Source organism: Monodon monoceros, unplaced genomic scaffold (assembly GCF_005190385.1).
Source record: "Monodon monoceros isolate NGI ecotype Baffin Bay Population unplaced genomic scaffold, NGI_Narwhal_1 Super_Scaffold_16, whole genome shotgun sequence".
Taxonomy (NCBI): domain Eukaryota; kingdom Metazoa; phylum Chordata; class Mammalia; order Artiodactyla; family Monodontidae; genus Monodon; species Monodon monoceros.
The window spans coordinates 47,042,931-47,066,408 of NW_021703772.1; the positions used below are offsets into that span (position 1 = coordinate 47,042,931).

Below are 23,478 nucleotides of genomic sequence, written 5' to 3' on the forward strand. Positions count from 1 at the left end.
TTTACAGGTGTGTCCATCACATAAACAATAGGTTACAAGCCTGGCACATAAGGGTTAGCTCATCCTTCAGAGCTACGAAATTATCTTCTCACCATAGGAACATTTTTGCAATACAGAAATTAAAAACACAAATTTAGTCCTCACATTTTCCACATGCCACCAAAGACAACAGTACTATGACCAAAACACCAACAGAAGGTGGTGTAGTGAGACACTGAGGATAAATCTGCCCACCTCCTCCATTCTCACAGGGTGTGCTTTCTGACCTACTCTAATAAAGTGGTTATGGGTATGTATCATTCTTTTCATGTTTACCTTCCACTTACAACAAGTAGGGCCAGGGCAGTGGGCTAAGAAATAAGTGTTTAATGAATTCATTTTGCAATTTCTGAGAGGTTCAACTGCTTAGAATTTTGAAGACCAAATAGATACTTTGGTGTCACAAGTTACCTAACATGGAAAAAAAGTCTAGCAATAAGAGTCTTACATGTTGTACTTTTGTTATTAATTCTCTTTACTACACTACCTGGTGACCAGTGGAACAGAAAAAGTAATGGCCTAAAAAGTGGTCCAGGTATAAACACCACACTGCATTTCAAGAAGCTATTTTTATGTTTCTGATATAAAGAGGATCTGGAGTGGTGGCCAATTCAACAATAGTGGAGAAGCAAAAGGACTGCAATCTCCAAGAAGGAAAAAGTATACAGAGTTTGGAAAAGCATAATCAGAATTACAAGTGCTCAAAATCATCTTTAGTCACAATATAAATTTCATCGGAAATTTCAAATAATATTAGAGAACAGGGTGAGATCTTTTAGATCAAGAGGAGTGAGCTTAGTCGACAGACTGACAAAGAGACTGATTAAAAGCAAGGAAATTCAGACTCTGACTCCTGACCCCAATGTTTCACCTTCCTATAAAAACTCTGGCTCCTTATGACAATTATTTTTGACTTTTAACATCATTATTAATATAGAGCTGCAGTTCTCAAATTTTGGTATCCATCAGAATTACCCTGTCTGTTAAAAATGAAGGTAGCTAGGCCTGACCCAGACCTACTGAATCAGAATTGTTAGCTGTGGGGTCTGCATCTCTGTTAGAGAAGCTCAAGGGAGCACATTTTGACTAACAGTGACTAAAAATGCAGATTTCCAAAATCAAATATTAATTATTACTGACCAAGGAAGATGAAAACTAGTTCTTAGGGAGAAAGATAAGCCTGTTGACTGCATATTCTAAATTTCTTTACATTAATAAAATTGCCTTCATTTTGCTGTCATCAAACAGCACCGTATGTCTACAAATTTTAACACACACACACACACACACACACACACACACACACACACACTTTTTTAACAGCCTAGGCTTCCCAAACCTCTTTGTAAAAGCTGGTCAATTTCCTATACATACTTGATCTGCATGGAGCATACTCAACAGTCTTTGTACCATCCTGAAGAAAGCATGTTCCAACAGGCTCTCTCTCCTGTTTCATTTCAGTCCTCCAGTGGTACAGTGGGGCACAGGCCTGAAATCAAAGGGGGTGGTCCACACATAAGAATTCTCTGAAAAAAATTAGTGTTTCATATAATCTATACTACCTCAGATTACAATATACCTTTATAAGCATTTATAAAAATTAATCAAACCTATCCTTTACCTTAAATTCCTTATCACAGTAGTGGATAAAGATTTTTAAAGTACTCTTCTCATATGCTTCCAAAGGCCATATTTGGAGTCTAGGTATTTTTTTTTTCAAAATAACAAAATCATTATTTTGAGTAGCACCTTTCTTGACGTTAGGTGCTAAACTGAAGGGCACAGACCAAATCAATATTTAACTAAATAACACTCTCATGTGTGTAGAATATATCCCTAAGTTATAAAGCAAATAATTTATCAAGAAGAGAGTAAAAGAATTTGCAGTGCTTATTTTATTTACTTTCCAAATAAACTATGACCTTTTTGCTTTCAGAGTTATAGACTTCAACACCATGTAAAAGTGGTAGAATGCATGTTTTTTAACAGCATAGTAATCTACCAAAGTATAACAATTTAATTTGCTGGAAAAAATTCAATGAATTTTCTATAATACCCTTTGAAGCAAAACATTTTAATACAAACACTACAGATAACACTGGGCTATTTTATATTTACCCTAAAAACTTAAAGTAAGAAATGACTGCCACTTCTCTACATGTACCTGATGTTCCAGAGTGGAGTATTTGCCACTTCTGCATATTTCTGCTTCTTTGTACCTCCTTCTGCCTAGAATGCCACCATTCTCAACCTCTCCCTTCACCTCCAATTGCTAAAATTTGACACATCCTTTGAAGCTATACCGAAATTTCACTTCCTAAACAAATCCTTCCCTGATGCCCCACAACCCAATGGAAAAAAGAAGAAAATAATAAATACTAGGCAAGTAGTTAAAATAGGGAAGGGCTCTCTGAGGAAATGAAAGTAGAGCTGAAATCAGAATGACAAGGAGCCAGCCCAAGTGAAAAGCAGTAAGATGAGCGTAAGATAGGCAGAGGGACAAACACTAAGGATCTAACTGAAATGACTTGGTATGGAAGGAATAAAAAGACTAGTATAGCTACACATGTGAGGTGGAGTGAGATGATACCAAAGAGACAGCAGCTGGTGACTGGATTACACAGATGCTTATAAAAACTAGGAGGAGCATAAGATTTTTACCCTGAGAGTGATGAAAAGCTGCTTGACTATTTGAATCAGGCAGGTGAAATGCTCTGGTTCACTCTGGTCCTTCTATAAAGAATGGGTTGTAGCTGGGGCAAGAGAGGAAGCAGAGGGATGAGAACAGCCACTGCACTGACCCAGGTGAGGAACGACGGTGGCTTGGTACAGGGTAGAAATAGTGGAGATGATGATTTACTGAGGGCCGTGGGATATATTCCGGAAGCTGGAGACAGAACTGACAGGGCTTGCTGGTGGATGGGGTAGAGAGTCGTGCCTCTAAGATGGGGAAGTTTATAAGGAAATACTTATTTTTGTGGTTTTTCCTTTATGATGGAGGGTAGCAGTTCCATTTTGGTCCACATTCATTTTGAATAATATATGACATATACAAATGGAAATGTCAAATTGGTAGTTTGGAAATACAACTTCTAAAGATCCAAGGAGAATTAAGAGCTAGAGCTATAGATTTGGGGATTATGATATATAGATTGTATTCAGAGCCACAGGATAGGATAGGAGCAGCTAGGTAAAAGGTGTAGTTGAAGAAGACAAGGGCCCAGAACAAAGCTCAGGGACACCTCAACATTTAGAAGCTAAGCTGAAGTAGAGCTATTAAAGGAGATGGCAAAAGAGCGACCAGCGGTAAAGGGGAAAACCAGAAAAGTACAGAGTCCCAGGAGCCAAGGAAAGAAAAGTATTTCAAAAAGCATGGGTCAAATGACCTTGTTGAATGGTTTTGAGGGGGCAAGAAAAGTATTCTTGACCTGCAAGTCAAGGATGACCCTGCCCATGCCTACCTGAACCTGACAGGAGGGGTTGGGAAGAGGATGGGAAGTGAGGAAGTGGAGATGGTTACTACAGAAACCACTTTCAACAAGTCTTTGAAAAGGGGAGCAAAGGAAGGGGACTGTAGCAGAGGGGACGATGAGGCAAAGGCAGGGGTGTTTTATTCGTAAGGAGAGGAGGTACTAGGGCATTTAATTAATCAACGGCACACTATTCCTAAACCTGGCTGGACAGAAACAAACTGATGGGAACCACCGAGTAGGGCAAAAAAAATGGACAATGTAGGAATGAAGGTGAAAGTAGCAAAAGCCAAGTCTGTGAAGGGTGAGAGAGAGGGTATCCTTAGCAGGGGTGGCCTTTGATCAGAGCTAAGTTATCTGATTAAACTCTCTGCCCTTTAGCACACTGAATTTTACTATCAGCTTTCAAGCATAAAACTTCCTGTGTTCCCACATAAATTGACTGAAGTTAACTTATTAAATATCTAAAACACTTACCAAAATTTTATCCTGTTTTGACCTCACAGATGCTCCAAACCACTGATGGGACTTAAACTCCAACGGATCATCCTTGGCATAATCTCTATTGCCTAAAATAAAATTAAATTAAGTTAAAAAGTAATTTTAAAAAAAAACTGTGAGGGGTGAGAAACAAAATATTCTTACTTAGTATAACATAGTTTCTTTCAATCCAACCAGGTTTATGACTAGTGTGCCTTTGATTAATCAAATAGTACACTGGCTATTTATCTCATATACTTTACACACATTGGGGATTTTCAACTAATTAGAAAAAATAAAACACAGGATGACTTAGAAGTGTCTCAGATTTGTTATTAATCCTACCAATTATCATAATGCAGATTTGTTATTAATCCTACCAATTATCATAATGCAGAAGTGAAAAAGTAACAGCATGTGAAATTTTCCAGTTGCTAAATTGTAAGAAAATTAACTATTAAACGAACACTTATGATTACCTTCTGTACTCCCAGAACTTCTTTCTGTGGCATGAAGATATTTACAAAAATAGAAGGCTATGAAACACCTTTATAGAACACTAGCTAACACTTAGTCAAAGACTAAAGACTTAGTAAAACACTTAGCTAACACTACACTAACACTTAGTAAAAGACTAAGATCTTACCAATGACATTATAACGTGAGTCAGAACCCAGAACACATGATTTGGCTGGTTGGAAAAGGAATTCGATTTGGCACACTACATGCAAACACTTATTTTTCAGCCTACATTATTGAGGAAATTATTCCTGATATACCAGGCACTCATGTAAAGCACTGTAGATTTAAAAAGATAAAGATAAAAATCTTTTCCATGAGAAAGCTCTTGATCTGGTCAATGAAAAAATTACAGAAATATATGCATAAAGTATTTGGGGAAGGAGAGCCTGTTTTTAAAGTCCAGTCTGTTCCTCTTAAAATCTGTTTATAATAATCATTCCTTATAAACATATATTTCAATAACTGTATTGGACAAATACATCAGACAAGTGTCAATTTTAAGAATGCCAGCCAACATGTTAATATCATCCAAAGGTTTGGTTAAATCTACTCCCTAAACCCCACCCATCTAAGGTAGTGCTTATGGTTATTCAATTCCATTCTGAGGACTTAAGACCAATTGAAGAGTTCTACATAATTAATGATCATTTCAATAATGCCAGATGTCATCTAGGCAAGATGCAAGGTGTTAACATATTAGTTGTACTATTCTTTGAACATTTTCATTGTTTTGCAAAAAAAATTTTAATGTGTCAATTTCCAAAATCCTCTATCTGTAGTCTAAACACCACGCACTGTTTTTTGTCAGTGGTCACAAAGGCACCATTTACTAGTAAAGGGAGGGAGGAAGGAGGAACAAACTAGCTAGTACATGCCTTTTACCATGTGAATCAAGGTTTTCCAACAGTAGCTGGCTTGCCTTTGAAGCCTATGTTCACATGCCGACCTCACACATCAGTGACCTATAGATCACCTGACAGTTCACGTGCTCCCTTACATTTCCCATCCTCCCATAGTTAGGTTAAAGCCACATAACTCATTTTTATCAATAAAATGAGTTCTGCTAAGAGTAGAAGTGGCATGTGTCCCTTCCAATTCAAGTCAGTTAAGAGTGGATATGAGTTCAGTAGTCATCAAGGAAATGCAAATCAAAACCACAATAAGATATCATCTCATATCAATTAAGGCGGCTATTATCAGGAGATGTGGAGAAAAGGGAACCCTGATACACTGTTGGCTGGCAATGTAAATTGGTGCAGCCATTATGGAAAACAGTAGGGAGGCTACTCAAGAAATTAGACAGAACTATTGTATGATCCAGCAATCCCACTCCAGGTATATATCTGAAGGAAATGATACCACTACCTTGAAGAGACCTCTGTACTCCCATGTTCACTGAAGCATTATTCACAATAGTCAAGGTGTGAAGCAACCTAAATGTCTATGGTCAAGTGAATGAAAAAAAGAAAATGTGGTATATAATTAAAATGGAATATTATTCAACCTTAAGAGAAGAAATCCTACCATGTGCACCAACATGGATGGACCTAGAAGACATTATGATAAGTGAAATAAGCAAGACACAGAAAGACAAACACTTCATTATATCACTTATATGTGAAATCTCAAATTGTCATTTCATTTTAAAAAACAAAATAAAACAAAAACAGTGGATAGGTATTCTCCATGTTTTCTTTCTCCCAGCCATGAGGTTGAAAGAATAGATGGTGTGGAATCCCTTAATGGAAGCAGCCTCAGTCCAAGTTTCTAAACCACCAAGAATAGCCAAATGACCTACACAAGATGATGACATGAGCAAGAAATTATCCTTTTTTAAGTGATTGAGATCTGGGTATTTGTTTGTATATTAAAAAACAAAACAAAACCATGTTGCTACTGCAGTATAGCCTAGCACAGTTTGAGTAATATATGTTCTAAAAACAAAATGCTATATCCAAAATGGACTAACCTACAACTACAAAGAAGCTCAGCCCTTGGAAGAATTGGATTCAATTAATAGCTTTTTCAAGGATTTTAGCCATAAAATATATGCTTACAAGTTATTTAATAGGATTTTTAAAAAATCCCACTGCAAGCTAACTGTGTTCTCTCACTGTTACTGGGTTTCTATTCTATTCTTTTCTACAAAGGAAATAAAGGCATTTTCCCCCCTTACATTAATGAAGCAGGGGAAATACAGTATGACAGTGAAACAGTCGGTGCTTGGAGGGATTCACTTCTATTCATTGTCCCTTGAGACCATAAGCATCATGATAAACTCAGGTAAGCTTAGCCTGAGGGAACTGACTTTATGATCTAATGTATCTGAACAAAAAGTACAGCATTATCACAACTGCTACCTCCTGCTTCTGCTTTCATTTAAAACAGCCTTTTCAGCAAGACCCTAAAGATGTTAAAGCAGAAGCAAAACTTTTCTATATTAGAGGAAATCTTCCATGAACGAAAGTACCATATTAGAGAGGTGGTACTCAAATTAATTTAAGACTCCATGTATTTCCTCATACTCTAAAACTTTGATTCAGAAAAAAAAAGAGAGATGTAGGGACTTCCCTGGTGGCGCAGTGGTTAAGAATCCACCTGCCAATTCAGGGGACACGGGTTCGACCCCTGGTCTGGGAGGATCCCACATGCCATGGAGCAACTAAGCCCATACGCCACAACTACTGAGCCTGTGCTCTAGAGCCCGCGTGCCGCAACTACTGAGCCCGCATGCTGCAACTACTGAAGCCCGCGCACCTGGAGCCCGTGCTCCACAACAAGAGAAGCCACCACAATGAGAAGCCCATGCACCGCAACGAAGAGTAGCCCCCGCTTGCCGCAACTAGAGAAAGCCCATGCACAGCAACGAAGACGCAACACAGCCAAAAATAAATAAATAAATTTATTTGTTTAAAAAAAAAAAAAGACACGCAGACCCAACATCACTATATTCTTGCCAATACAATATTCCTGCCTACAAGACACCTGGTATAGTTTCCTCAAAAATGTCAATGTCATGAAAGACAAAAAAGGTAAGATTCATGATTAAAAGAGAACAATCTATGGCAACCCAATGCAAGATGTGATCCTTGATTGAATCTTGTGTCTGAAGAAATTTTTCAAGTTACAATGGACTTCTGGACTTTATTAGATAACAGTATTGTAATAATGACATATTTCTAGTATGTGATGATGACAGTACTGTGGTTATATAAGGGGAAGTCCCAGTTATGAGGAACTGCCTGCTGAAGTGTTTTGAGGTAAAGTTTCACAATGTCTGCAAGAATACTTGAATCTAGGTGAAGGGTATATTGTTCATTGTATTACAGTTTCAAATTTTCTGTAAGTTTAAAATTTTTCAAAATAAAAGTACAGCAGTTAGCAAGTACAGATATTATGTACTATAAGGCCAACAACAGAATATCTTCTATTTCTCTTTATTTGCACTCTTTATTATATTTACTCTAATAATAATCATTAAAAATATTACAAAACAAATGAAAACATAAAACACAAAATAAAGCCATATGTAAAGATGAATCTAAACACCACCATCCCACCATAAAGAAATATCCTCTGCTCACATTTTAGTGTCTATTCTTAAACACTTGTTTTAGGAATACATGCATATCCTTTTATGCAAAGTAGATATTAAGCCAATATTTAAAAATATTCAAGCTATTACTATACATGTAAATGTATATACTTTTTTCCCTGTAACAATATGTCAATAAGAGTAGACCTACAGCACCGTTTTCATTGTTGTTGAGTACAACATTATACAGCTGTACAGCAGTTTATTTAATCAACCCCCGTATCTCCTTCAGTTTCAAGTTTAGGAATATTTCTATTTTGATTTAAGAGACTTACATATTCCCTCAAAGTCACATCTACTTACTCTTCCAATATACACGGAAGTTCATTATAAGCTATCTGAGCGTGAGCTCTTTGCTAAATGAAGATGATAAACCTTCTGGAAAATGGTATGTAATATAGAATATTATTCTAATAGCTAAATTTTAATCAAGGTTCCAAGATAAACTTATTTCTATATGTAAGAGTTCCCTTACCCTGAGTCCCCAGTCCCTTACACAAGCCCTGTAGGCCTCTGTACCCAAGGGCCGCTGACCTAGAAAACCTTTTTGCTTCCATGTTTGATCCAAACCCTAACTGAAAAGTCAGGTGTAGCTGTCCATGACCCTAACGCATGATGAAATGGTAGTCTGCCCCTGAAGGAAATATCTGATACAAGGGACAGTCATGGGAACAAGTAATTACAGTGGAGCAATGGTAGAGGACTGTGTAAAGAGTAATGGGAAAAGGGTGGCAGAGTACAAGTGAGGGAATGCTTTCTGGGCCAAGAGAAGATTCTACGCAAAGAAACAAAGGAGTGGATATTCTTGGATTTTTTAGAGACTTGTGAGTTGTTCACTGTGACTAGAGAAAAGGGTCTAGAGGGGAACAGTAGTCAAGAGCTTTCATGCAACGCTAAGAGTGGACTTCATGGCATTTCTGAATTGCCCTCTATGCTAAGCAATTTTTCTTCAATTATGTTTCTGAAAGGAAGAAGAGAAGTTTCCTCTGTAAGATGTTATCCCATTCTCTTCCTACTACTTTGAAAAACTGCTTCCATAGATTCTAGTTTTCCTAAACAAATGGACTTTTCTCTAAATTTGTAAGTGGTGGCATAGGACGCTGCTATGCATGGTCAGGTATTACGTGCTTCTCATTGCTACCATGTTCTATGTCCTGTTTTTTTAAAAAAAAACATCAAAAACATCCCCTACCATTATGATTATGGTTATCTGCCTTTGTGGACATCAGGTTTAGCTTAAGCTAAAAAACTGTCCTGGAAAATAAGTAGAAATTTTACATATATTTTGGTTTTATTTTTATCATCAAGTATTATGGAGCATAAAAATCCATAGTACTTTCCAATATGGCAAGCAATTTACCCACAGCATTTAAGAAAAATGAAGCAGCACCAGTCAAAGGTGAAAAAGCACCAGGCCAATATGGCTCTTTTTGATTAAAAAGTATATTTGAAAAACCAAGACAACAGCCGTATCTTACAGCATCCAGTGATTAAAGGTGTTTTCAATTACATTAACAAACACAAGAAGTCAAATGTATTTGGCTATAATGCATTGGCATATATTGGCATCCAAAACTTAGTCAACAGTTTTCCAAAAAATATGTTATCACCCATTGCTTTGAACGCCTTCAGCTTCAACAGGGTCACAACCTCAAATTACCATCTTTTTAAGAAGTTTGCTCAATGGGAAGTTCTTCTTTACCAATCAGAACTTTTTTTTCCAGACACCAAGTCTTAAAATACCCAATTCAACCTCAGGCAGAAGTTTCACTCAGAGGAAGTGTGAATAGAGGTGGGTGGGGAGAAAGAAAAGGAAAGCCTGTTCTCCAAACACACTGACAAGAAGTTCATTCATGACCTGGCTGAAACTGGCAGCTAATCCAGGGCACATGACGGAAGTAAATATTTTGAGTCACAGCCCTGAGTCACCATTTCGAGTGATGCCGGAACTCCCCAGGCTGCTTGGACCATGCCACCAACCTTGAAAGGGATATAGAATACAGACAACTGCAGAAATTCCAGTGCTGAAGGAAATGCTTCCTCAGGGAACAGTCAAGAAAGAACAATGATTTCTGTCCATAATTCTGTAGAACACCTTGAAATATTAGCTCTGATCTCCCAAGTAAATTAAAAGGAAAAAGAGTGTCTCACACAATGGCAAAAATGAGAAGAAATTGCCCCGTATTATGTAAATTAACATAAGGCTCCATACTATCACTTTCGGAAATTCATAGAAGAAAATGCTGCTAGAGAATCTTAAAGTTAATTAGCAAGTACATCACCAGAGACTTGAAAATTTAACACCTATTTTGGTCGGCTTTTAAACTTGCCAGTTGCACTTTATCAGACTCCCATGATTGAAGACTTCAGGACAGAAGCATATTGGATAACGCAAACTGTCATAGCTTTAGACTCTGCCCGCTGATTAGTAACCAACTCCTCTCATTTTTTTCTCATTTCCTCCAAGTGTTTGAAAAGACACTGTCGAACATTTAACTTGCTGGAGAATTACAGGAGATGCTTATTTTTAAGACAAAGTTATCTTATCACCCTAAAGCTACATTTTTTTGTTTCTTCTTTTCATGCCTAAAGAATATCCTTGGGAACAACAAGACTACATCACCTTTTTTGAAAAGGCCAAAGGCCAGAAGAATGCCAAAACATTAGAAAAGCAAAACAGTAAACTTTTATTTGGAAGTGACCTGTGTATCTAGTCATTCAGCTCCCATTTGTTACTTTACAAATAATGATGTAGGTCCTCAGAGGGCTTAATTTTGCCCCGAAAAAGTGGCTATTAAAACGATGTAATGTACAGCATGGTGACTATAGTTAATAATACTGTACTGCATATTTGAAAGTGGCTAAGAGAGCAGATCTCAAAAGTTCTCACCACAAGAAAAAAATATTTTGTAACTATGAACGGTGATAGATGTTAATTGACTTATTGTGCTCATCATATTGCAATATATATAAATATCAAATCATGATGTTGTATACCTGAAACTAGTATGTCAATTATACCTCAATTAAAAAAAAATGCCATCCCATATTCACCCTTTAATAAAATAGACAATTTGCAGTCTTCCTTAAGCAGCTTTTTACCTCAAACATCACTTTTGCTCAGTCACACTTCCTATAACAAATTTGCCTGAAAGAAAAATCTCCCAATATGGTTTAGTTATTTATGTGAAAATTAACAGGACAGAGAAAGAAATCTCTTTGATCATTCAGTTAAATAAATAAATCACAGGTAACTCCTATGTCTAAATGAATGGAATATAGCAGTTAAATGAGACAGATAAGGTCCCTGCTTTCAAGGGAGAGAAATAATAAAGAATTACATAAGATATTTTCAGAGTTACAAATACTATAAAAGAAATATGAGAGAAAATGAAAAAGTAGTCAGACAGCTGCTAGTATCATGTATTTGTAACATAATGCTATTGTGAAATAATGTATTTCATTGACTCAGAGCTGCAAATATTCAGATATCAACATCTTTGAAATATGAATGTGTATTACAGTCAATGGTAACATAATTAGAACTAGCAGCATTTTTCAGTGGTACCTAAATAGCACATTTTAACATCAGTGGGGGTGTAATTGGGCAGTGGCTGGCATTGAACATGAGGTTTCTTTTTAGAGAGTAATAGAAATGCTCTGGAATTAGATTATAATAATATCTGCAAAACTCTATAATTATGTACCCTTAAAACAGGTGAATATTATGATAAATTATATCTCAATAAAACTGTTTTTAAAAGATGACAAACTTGTCAGGTAGAAAAGCAGCTGCCACATAACAGAAATGCATGTATATAATAAAGACTTTTTCAAAATTAACAAAAAAACACAAACAGATGCATTCAGAAGGGAAATAGACCAAGAATACAAATAGACAATACAAAACAAAAACACAGAAAGAGCTAATAAACATATGAGAAAAGACTTAACCTCATTAGAAATCAGAAATGCAAGTTAAAACAAGATAAATGTTTCACCCACCAAACTAAGAAAGATTATATCAAGTTTGGTTCAGAGATAGGTTGTATTGATGTTTTCCTACTTCGCAAATATATATCAAATGTACGTTAAAAAACACATCCCTTTGACTTCCAAATTTCATTTTTAGAAATTAATCCTAGTAATTTAAAATATGAACAAACACTTAATAAACATGCTCAAAGCACCGTTATAATAGATTTTAAAAACAGCAAAAAAATCTATCTCCAACACAATAGGACATAAATTGAGTAAATTATAATTTTACATATTTATACACACAGACACACACACAAACAGTATATACAAAGGCCACAAGGTACATGCACAAACATGTTATACACACCCATCCAAATATATCCTATGGCCATTGATTTCCTGGGTGATGGGACTTGGGAGATTTTTATTTTCTTTTGGCCCCTCGAAGTTTTCTCATTTTTCAGTCAATGAATATGCATTATTTGCATGTTTTAAAAGGTTAAAAAAAAAAAGTAGTGTGGATACGTATCCAATAATCTTCACATACAAAAGCTTAGTTACAAGCTTCCACATCCCCTCTTAATTAACTTTGTTTACATTTTCATCTCCCACACATAAAAGTTTTAGTTCATGAAATTCAAGAACATTTAAATTGAGCAAGCTCCTCCTAGCAATTTTTATAAGCATTATTCTTCCTATATTCAATAAGCATTATACTTCCTAGTGCTCAAACTACTAGAGTAGAATACTGTGAAAAATAATTCATTAAAAAAATCAAAATTCCAGATATTACTGAAGATCAAAATGGAGGTTAATAACTTCTTTGACTTAGTAAGAACATACAGTTTCTTAATTTACGAAACTCTGAAAGACAATATGCAGTGGTTAGGTATCAGTATTAATGCAATGATGATTTAATGTATAACTTTAAAGTGTCTTTAAATGTCTCTAGAAGCATAATTGCATTGACTTAAAATAACAAGAGATAAAGGTCTCTAAATCCAGTGTTTGGGTCCACAGACTATTGAAAAACTAATCACTTGTGAATCTAAAAATAAGTTCTGAAATCACAGTCTATGAACATGAGAAAGTGATACTAATTTACCTAGAGCTATCCAAAAACATCTTTTATATAAAATTAGATATAACTGTTTTCTAAAAGCAAACAAGAAGAGTCAGAAAAGTAGAGCCAGAAAAAAATATGATGAAGCTCATTTCACTGGGGACTGGCATTTATTTATTTATTGAATTATTACCACCACGGGGAACAGAGAATCAAAATCTCCCTCTCCTTCCGTGAGCAATTCTGATGCTTCTCATGGAGCCAGCACAAAGACTACAGGCCCTTTGAAAACACCCACTGCTCCATCAATGCTGGTTTGTTTCCTCTTAGTGATGAGAAGGAAATGATCCTGAAAGCATCTAACATTTTAAAACAAAAACTCTTTACTAAAGTTAAAAAAAAAAAAAACCCACGTCAATGTTAAGTCTTAAAATAATGGGTGTGAGTCAGGTCAAAATGAGCCAGGAAGAGGGTAAGTTTAAAGGAATATATGAACTCAGTTTTGGTAAAACATTTAAAATGTTAAAATACCAACTAACTGCATGAGTTAAAATAACAACTAACTAGTAATAAAGGAATTGGATTAATTGATTTCTAGGTTGCCTGCCAGTTCTCCAATTGTATAATTCTCTACTGCGGAACAACAGATTATATCAGGAGAAACAGTTTCATTAAAAAACACACACATATATATAATTCTTTAGTATAAATTTATTTTGTATTAACAAAGGGAAGGGAGACTATTTTTCTCTGTGTTCTTTAACTTTCTAATTTGCAGGACTGTTGCAACTGGACAGATATCTAGACACCACTCTGAAAGATAGAAAATTCACCTAGAGAACAAAAGCAAACTTCGGAGGCTGTTTTTGAGATGGCCTGATTGTTTTAATTGCAATGAGCTGGCAACTGTATGGCAGAGAGGCCAGAGAGCAGCTAAGTTTTCTATTTTCTATTAAATACAAAGCGCTGTAAGATCCAGAAAATACTCCACAGCATCTTTCTTGACTGGAAAATTGGCATGGCCAGGGTTTTCCCAGCCTACGGCCAAGCCCTTAGGGGAACAGGTAATAAGTGTTCCAGCAAGCCATTTGGGTGGCAGGGCAGTGATCTGACTTCTGACCTCCTCTAGAACAGATATTGTTGGTGAGAGGTGACATCCATTCACTGAATTTGGAACATAAACATAGGCGCTTCTCCTTTTATTAAGGGACGTATTTAACAATCATGCAGGCAAGCCCATCTTTCTACACAAAGAGACTCTGACCGTGCCAGGTGCTACATGTTCTCCTCTGTCAGTGCACATCATCAGTCTACCTTTTGAGAAAAGACTTACTATTAAGAAAACTGGGCAATGGTCAGTCTGTTAGCAACATCTGCTTCCTAAAAAAGGAAAGCATGCTGCAAGGAGAAGATTTTCCCAAATGCCACCATAACAGAGGTTACAACACAAACCAAGATATTATCCATTTAAGAATATCCACAATTATCTTTAGTTTTTTTCCTTTTCCATAATCATTCACTTCCCCACAACTGTAGTATGGGCATGATGTAAACTATCCTTTCTTCATTTGTACACTGCTTCATCGCTTATAAAGTACCTTCATAGACATTATCTCATTAAATGCACATGACAAACTTGAAGGGTAGGTATTATGCTTATTTGACAGATGGGAAAAAGTGAGGCTGGCAAACTTAAATCACTTGCCCAAGGTCGCACCTAGTGCGTGTCAGAGCTTGAATCTGAGCCTTCACCTTCTAGTTTGCATTCCCCATAACCATAGAACCAAAGCAAAAACAACAAGAGAGGGAACAAGGCCGACTTACATAAGCATGGTTGTGCCTAAAGTAGCTTATAGTATAACCAATATGAAACAAAATATTTAAAAGGGCACTGTGGTAACAGAATAATCCCCCCCCCACCCCGCCACCCAAAGATGTCCAAGTCCTAACCCCTGGAAACTTACATTTGAATATGTGACCTTACATGGCAAGAGGGACATTGCAGGTGTGATTAAATTAAGGGGCTTGAAATGAAAGGTTACTCCAGATTTTCTCGGTAGGTCTGATATAGTCACAACCGGGAGGCAGAAGAGTCAGTGTCAGAGTGGTGTAGCCTGAGAAAGATTCAACCAGCTACTGCTGGCTTTAACAACGGAGGAAGGGGCTACAAGCCAAGGAAGGTGGGTGGCCTCTAGAAGTTAGAAAAGGCATGAAAACAGATTCTTCCCTAGAGCCCCCAAGAGGAATGCAGCACTGCAGACATCTTGATTTTGGCCCAGTGAGACAGCTGACCTTCAGAACTGAAGATAATAAATTTGTGTTGTTTTTAAGCCTCCAAGATTATAGTAACTTGTTATGACAACAATAAGAAACTAATTGAGGCATGAAGACAAAATTGAGATAACAGACTATCCCTAGCCTGCTACATAAATATTCTTGATATTGTTTTGTATACCAATATTATACAGTTTTAGAATATTTTACTTCCTAAAATACATAGATCATTAATCCTTAAACTAAAGCAGATTTGCTTAAGTTCTACTTTTCCACATCTACATTCAGATAAATTGTGTTTTCTACATGACAATCATCTTCTTTTTTAGGAGTAGGGGAATAAGATACAACCTACGATGTATAAAATAAATAAGCTATAAGGATATACTGTACAGCACGGTGAATATTGCCAATATTTTATAATAACTATAAATGGAGTATGATCTTTAAAAATTGTGAATCACTATGTTATACATCCGAAATGTATATAATATTGTAAATCAACTATACCTTAATTTTTTTTAAAAAATCATCTTAGTACAAAACAAACAAATCATACTTCAAAATGACCTTTTAATTTTCACTAATTCAACAATGTTTTCAAGTTCAGATTATTCTGTCAATTTAGGGGAAAATCAGTTTTCAGCCATTATGCAAACCTTGGTTAAAACCTACAAATTTTGTGGAGTCACTAGATGAAGGGGTTTAAAAATTCAAGTGGGCAACTAGTATTTTGAAGCAAGATATAATATTTCAATCACTATACAGGCATGTAAAATAAGACACTAGGTTTTCCTTTTTAACACCGTAGTTGTGGTTTTCTTTACATATTACATCAAGAAAATCAGCAGGAAAAAGAAAAAGAAGACAAGTCACACAAAAGGACACAACTAGAAATGTAATAAAGTTCATGTTTAGAAGTTAACAAAACAAAACAAAAAAGACAAGCAAAAGTCAAAAGCTTGAAAGAAAATTAATAGAGAGCATGTTTGGGAACTAAGTTTCACAAATCCATGAAACAAGAAATTTTAGACTGAGGTTTCCTTTTATTCCTGCAGACTCAGTAATGCACAAATACCATTCAAAAATCAAAGCACTAAGTAAGCTTACCATCTTGGATTGAATTTTCTGCTAAACTGAACTGTTCATTGCAGAACCCTACATTTTCCCTTAATTTTTTAAAAGGCATGTCTACAATATTTTGGAGATATCCACATGATAATATTCATTATTTCATGTAACTTGTATAATTCTACCAAAAATAATGACTAAGAAAATTAATAGAATGGGTACTGAAAGCGTTACTTTCTCTGTAATGGTCACATCAAATCTACTTAGCATGGCAAGGAACCAAGATCTACCCACTGAGCTCTAGATCCTTTTATTTTTAATACAATGCTCTTATGTGTGTTAGTCTTGATGGTGAATTTATTTGATTGGACTGCTGGTTTAGAATATCTTTTTTTTTTTTTTTTTTTTTGCGGTACGCGGGCCTCCCACCGCTGCGGCCTCCCACATTGCGGAGCACAGGCTCTGGACGCGCAGGCCCAAGCGGCCATGGCTCACGGGCCCAGCCGCTCCGCGGCATGTGGGATCCTCCCGGACCGGGGCACGAACCCGCGTCCCCTGCATCAGCAGGCGGACTCCCAACCACTGCGCCACCAGGGAAGCCCCTAGAATATCTTTTTAAAGTTCATTTAGATCCTCCCTCAGTTTACTTCCAGCTTCATTTCTCAACATGCTCTCAACTCCCTCACATTGCACATATAAATCTTATAGATAGATGCATATACGCAGGTCACATGGAATTGTTGATTTTCCTTCATAAACATCTTTTACTAATCTATGCATATATTGTTTCCTCTGCCTGGAACCCTCTTCCACATCTGGTGAATTCTACCTCATCTTTTATTAGCTACCTAAAATATCACCAACTGATCTGGGAAGCCTTCCTCAAAGGCCCCAAGCAGAATTAGATACTTTCCAGGTATGCCTCATTTATTTTGGTATAAATCTATTTGTGTCTACTTCTCAGAGTTAAAATGAAGTAAATTTAGATTGGTCTTCCAAACATATTTCTGAAATCTTCCTTCCTCTCCCTCTACCCAAAATCATGCCCTGGAGTAAGAAGAAAAGCACACTGAAAGTATTCATCTTTCCTCGTTAAGAGCTAAGAAACTAAGTGTTACACTATCCTAATACCAAAATCCAGACTTTCTTCCTTAGCTACTACTACATGTCTTAATGCATGTGACGACCCACAATAAAATGGCCTAACAAATTATACATCGCCTAATATCTAGGTACATCTTTGGTAAACAGAACATAAAATTGGTCCATGAATTATTGATCAGTAACAGATACACACTGGATTTGTAAAGGATGTTTTCTGACTAGTATCTTTTTTTCCAGCCCAAAAGAGAAAAAGGTACTCTCTTACTGCTATTCTTTTTCTTCTTTTGAAGGACCCTAAGTTTTAGTCCTCTAAACAAGCTCTAATCTATCATTTCTTAGCTGTGCCAGATAAGATAGACTTTTTCTGACTTTCATAGGCATATGGCTTAGACTCAGTCAGATACTACCATAAAAGCTTTGAATCTCTAGCAAGTGATGCAGAGAGCCAGGGATGGGTAAGAAATTATTCCCATGGTGTTGCCCCATAGTCAGTAAGAGCAATTCCAATAGCAATAAAACCCTACACTACTGGTTCCTCTGTTAGCTTCTCTTGCCCATTTTTCAGAAAGCTATCAAGTTACCAATATTCTGCCAATAAATTCCTATTCAGCAAAATTTAGCCAAAGTCAATTTTTATTGCTTTGCACGAAGAACCCAACACCTGCATGCAATAAACACACATATACAACCTACCATATGCCAGACACTTCTCCATACACTAGCACACAATGGTGAGCAGAAACACATCTGTTCCCTCTCTGGAGTTTACAGTCTAATCAGGAAAACAAACACATCATAAGATAACCAGAAAAAAAAAGAAAAGAAAAGAAAAGAAAACAAGTATAAATTTCAGCTAAATGAAGAAAAAGAGCTGTACTTAGTGCACTGACAGCCTGTATAGCAGAACCTGATCTAAAAGGAAGAAGAAAGAAATGGGAAAGGACATTGATAATATACTATTTAACGCCAAGCATTTATAGTATCTCCAAAAAGTACCTTACTCTAAAAACTTTTATTGTGATCCTGGAGCTAGCTGAAGTTTGTTCTTTTTACAGGAAGGGATAAAGTCATTATTCTGTTTTTTCTAAAGAGAAATAGCCCAAGAAACAAATGAGCCTAGAGCAGTACTTCGAACAGTTACAAACTTCAAATGTTGATGCAACAACTATCAGGAAGTCTTCTCGGGGCTCAACTAAACTTTCAGACTCACAAAACTACCAAAGGCCACACACAGCACCAATCTATTTAGAGGCTATAGTACAGAACCAGGCATAACCTCCCCGATGAGAGTCCTTACATGAACTTCCCTGTGCAGCAGTACACACAGCTGTCCAGAGCTCTTCTCTTTGCCTCATCAGGAGACAGCTCAGACATGAAGAAACAAGATCTGGTGGGTACAGCAGCTACCCATGCTTCAAAGCCTCCTGCCCCATAGGAATGGTATCTCTTGTAATGACCCCATAGCCAGAGCTTCCAGAGTTCCCGCAAAGGGCATGCCAGTTGTAAGAGTCACTGCACTCAGGGAACTCCAAAGCTATGGCTTCCCCATCAGGTATTTATTAGTCTATTCACAGTTTCTCCCAGTTTAAATGCAATATACCAACCAGGGGCTTATTCTTAGCATAAGCAATGATACCTAGTCACTTAGCCACTCAGGACCTGGTAAAACAGAACAAGAAACTTAACAGAAGATCGAGTTGGCATACAGAATAGGAAAGGGCTTTAATAACCATTTTCCAAAAGCTGACTACTGATAATTTTACTCAACTTTAATATCCCGACGTGTATTATTCAGTTAGGCTGCATTACACTATAGTAACAAGCATCCCCAATATCTATTATTCAAAAATAACAAAGGATTATTTTATACACATACATCGTGGGTCAGTAAGAGTCTAACCTTTATGTCTTCCTCACTCAGGGACCCAGGCTGAGGGAGGTTCTATTATTTACACTATCACTACTCACTATGGCATCTGGTAAGAGAAGAAGCAGAACAATGCCCCAACTCCTAAACACCTCCACCCATCAATGACACACTTCTGCTCATGTTTCATTGGCTAGCAAAAGTCACAGGGGCTTACCGAAATTCGAGGTTATTCCCAGAAATATGATACTAATGAATAGTTGTAATATCTACCATATCATGTAAGAGATAATTTAAATAAAATAATTTTATAAATTTTACTTCCCAAATATTAAAAACATGAGGATGGAGCCCTTTTAAGCACTAAAGTCTCCTCTGGATTCAGAAACACAATAAAGTAGAGAAAATAAGCTAACTAATTGAAACTTTTCATGATCACCCTGGGAATGTAGTACAGCTGTGGAAAGGTAGGTAATTTTCCCAAGGTAACACTGGAAGAATGGCAGAGTCTGGATTTGAACCCAGGCCTGTGTGACTCCATGGCCTATTTCTTTTTCATGACACAACAATGTATAGCAAATATGGATGGAGTGAATGAAGAAAGAAGAGTTAAAGGGTAAACTCCACAAGGGTATCAAGAAGGTTAGGAGGCAGGGAACTATATTCAATATCCTGTGACAAACCATAATGGAAAAGAATATGAAAAAGAATACATACATATGTATAACTGGGTCACTCTGCTGTACAGAAGAAATTAACACAATACTGTAAATCAACTATACTTCAATAAAAATTTTTTTAAAAAGGTTAGGAGGAGTAAGGGGACAAGATATCAATAGTTTCAGACAGGCAAAGAGTGGAGATATTAAATAAGGAAGGAATGAAGAGTGAGGTGAATTATAAGAGAGAGGTTCAATAAGATGAGGGATCAAGTATCCACTGAAGGAGGCTGCCACCAGCGATTTCAGTTCGGGCCACTGCTGGGCTGGGCTTAGGGAGCTGCCAGATTGAAATGGCTGAGCATGGGAAGTGATGAAGAGAGGCACCGTGTTCAATACCCTGCTTGTGAAGAAAAGGAGAAAGGAAAATGGCTAAAAGAAGACACATGCTCAAGGGAAAGCTGTTTTGATTAGTTTTCCAGGTAGGAAAAATTTAACCATGTTTGAAAGTTCAAAAAAAAAAAAAAGAAGAGAGCAGGGGAAGAGCAGGAACATAGTTAAATGAGAAGGTTCCTGAGAAGGGAGAAGTAATAAAAATATAAAACAGCTTGGGCTTCCCTGGTGGCGCAGTGGTTGAGAGTCCGCCTGCCAACGCAGGGGACACGGGTTCGTGCCCCGGTCCGGGAAGATCCCACATGCCGCGGAGCGGCTGGGCCCGTGGGCCATGACCGCTGGGCCTGCGCGTCCGGAGCCTGTGCTCTGCAACGGGAGAGGCTGCAGCAGTGAGAGGCCCGCGTACCGCAAAAAAAAAACAAGAAACAAAACAAAAAAAACCCAGCTTATACTAAGTGAGCCGTGATAGTGTGCCCAGTCCCTACACTAAGCACTTTACATGTCTTAACACATGTAAATCAACTCATTCCATTTAATGCATTCCTATGGAGCACGGTTGATGCATCAGTCAGGGAGAGGGTAGTAGCCTGTTAGTAACTTGTGCAAGTTAAACCGCTGTAAACGACAGGGCTGGGGCTTGAGTCCCAGGCAGTCTGCCTTCAGAAACCACATTTATCCACTCAGTTACTGTCTCCCAACACAAGACAGGGGCGAGGGAGAGAAAGAGGGAAAAGCCACTATCTCCCTCAAGATAACGGAGAAGATAAAAGGCATCAGTGGGGCAGAGATGTTTATGTGTTTGGGCTCAGACGGGACAGAGGTGTGAGAAAAGTTCAGGTGGATTCTGTAAGTTGTTAGCATTTCTTCCACAGTCAAGACACAGTCTAACGGTGCTGTGTCCAGATATATGTTCATGACTAGATTATTGAAAACTATATTCTCCTTTTTTCTTAAATTCAAACACTATTTGGATAAAAATTCCAATGTAAAAAATGCAGTCAATTTGTATATTCTTTTCATAACAGAAGTCTCAGAGGTTATACAAAATGATTAAGAGAAATATCATAAGCAAGGACAAAAAGAGATTAGAACAAAAAATCCATATTTGTAAACATATAACGAAAGGACTTTAGTTATTTCCTCACTATAGAAAAAGCTCTTATGATTCATTCATCCATCTATTCAATTTATTGGGTACCACTTGTGCCAGGCACCAGGCATTGTTCTAGGCCCTGGGATTTCAGCAGTGAACAAAACAGATAAAAACTATCCCGGTGGAATACATATCCTAATTGAAAGAAAGAGGAATTAACTAAAAATAAATAACTTCTATAGCAATGTGAGTACTAAGGAAAAAATAAAGCTGAAAAGTGGATGGAAGCACAAAGTGGGAAAGGGGGAACTGGCATTTTAAATAAGCTGGTCAGAGCATTACTAAGAAGATGACACGAGCAATTCCCACAGGAGGTGGTGGAGGGGCACCCAATGTACACTGGAGGGATCAATGCTCCAGGCAGCGGGAACAGTCCAGGGGAAGGCAAGGTGGAAATATGCCTACTGTTCACAAGCCACTGCAAGGAGCTCCAGTGAGGCTGGAAGAGCATGAAGGAGGGGAGAACACTAGAAGATGAAGGTAAAGATAGAAATGGTAGGCTGGAATACTCAGTCCTCTCGGCTACTGCGGGACAGATGAGGAGAGATTAGTGGAATCTGAACGGGAGTGTCATAATCTGAATATTTTAAAAGAATCACTCTGGCTGCTCTAGAGAACAAACAGCAGGGGGTACCCAGGGCACAATCGGGGAGAACTGCGAGGGGGGTGCCGGCTCTCTTCCCTCTGCCCCTCCAGGTCTCCTCTCCATCGTTCCCCACCCTGCTCTTTGTCCAGGACGCTGACCAGTGTGAACTCATGGGCAGCCGGGCACGTTGGCTCCCACTTGGATTCAGCCAGTGGGGAGCACGCACAGAGATGAAAGGGAGGAAGGAGAGTGAGGCCAGGGTTTTATTCCCGTGTTCTTTCCAGTCACCTTGGGCTGGCTACTGTCCTCTGACAAAAGCCACAGTTCCTTCACGTGGCTCGCCCCACTGCCTGGATTCTGGTAACTGCTCCCTTCCCTTTCTCCCTTCAGGCTTAGAGGCCAAATTTTAACTAGTGCCCACTTACTTTGTAAATAGTCCCCTTACTAAAAGCTCCTCAAACTATCCCAATTTAAGTGTGCCATCTCTTTCCTTTACTAATTCAGGAGCCCAGGGCAACAGTCCAGGTGAAAGACAATTGTGGCTTGAACTAGGATGTTAGCAGCAGAAGGACAAAGAAGCAGTTAGACTATGACTTGCTGAGATTTTATGTCAAGGATGACTCCAAATTTTGGCCTAACTAACCAAAAGGATGGAGTGCCATCAACTGAGATTCATTTTTTTTAATCCACTAATCAACAGAAAATATGTGCAAATATATTAAAAGTGGCTCAGAGGAAAAGGAACACTATGGCTTACAAACAAATGCAAAGATGATTAGTCTCACTGTTAATTAAAGGAATACAAATTAGTATAATATAAAATAATATAATAATATATTACATATATAAATTATACATATATAATACATAGAATAATGATATGATATATCATATAAAATTGACAAATAAAAAATATGGTGATAAATGGTATTGGCATGGATGTCAGAAAACACTGGAGGGGTGTAAACTTCTGTGAAAAATAATTTGCAATTTCTATCAAAACAGTACATATACGTTTTTTCATTGAAGTATAGCTGATTTACAATGTTGTGCCAATCTCTACTATACAGCAAAGTGACTCAGTTCCACACATGCAGACATTCCTTTTTTTATATTCTTTCCCATTATGGTTTATCACAGGATAACGAATACAGTTCCCTGTGTTATACAGTAGGGCCTTGTTGTTTATCCATCCTATATATAATAGTTCACACCTGCTAA

At 37.4% G+C, this 23,478-nt stretch overlaps 1 protein-coding gene across 4 annotated transcripts in view; it reads right to left on the bottom strand.

Moving 5' to 3' along the window:
• ITGAV (integrin subunit alpha V) overlaps nucleotides 1-23,478 on the bottom strand; it is an 86,738-nt gene that overhangs the window by 48,940 nt on the left and 14,320 nt on the right. For all 4 annotated transcript variants that reach the window (XM_029225088.1, XM_029225089.1, XM_029225087.1 and 1 more), the window contains exons 3-4: nucleotides 3,987-4,078; nucleotides 1,414-1,528 (exon numbers count right to left, since the gene is read on the bottom strand). In XM_029225088.1, the coding sequence (XP_029080921.1) occupies nucleotides 1,414-1,528; nucleotides 3,987-4,078 (207 nt within the window). The remainder of the gene's footprint in view (nucleotides 1-1,413; nucleotides 1,529-3,986; nucleotides 4,079-23,478) is intronic.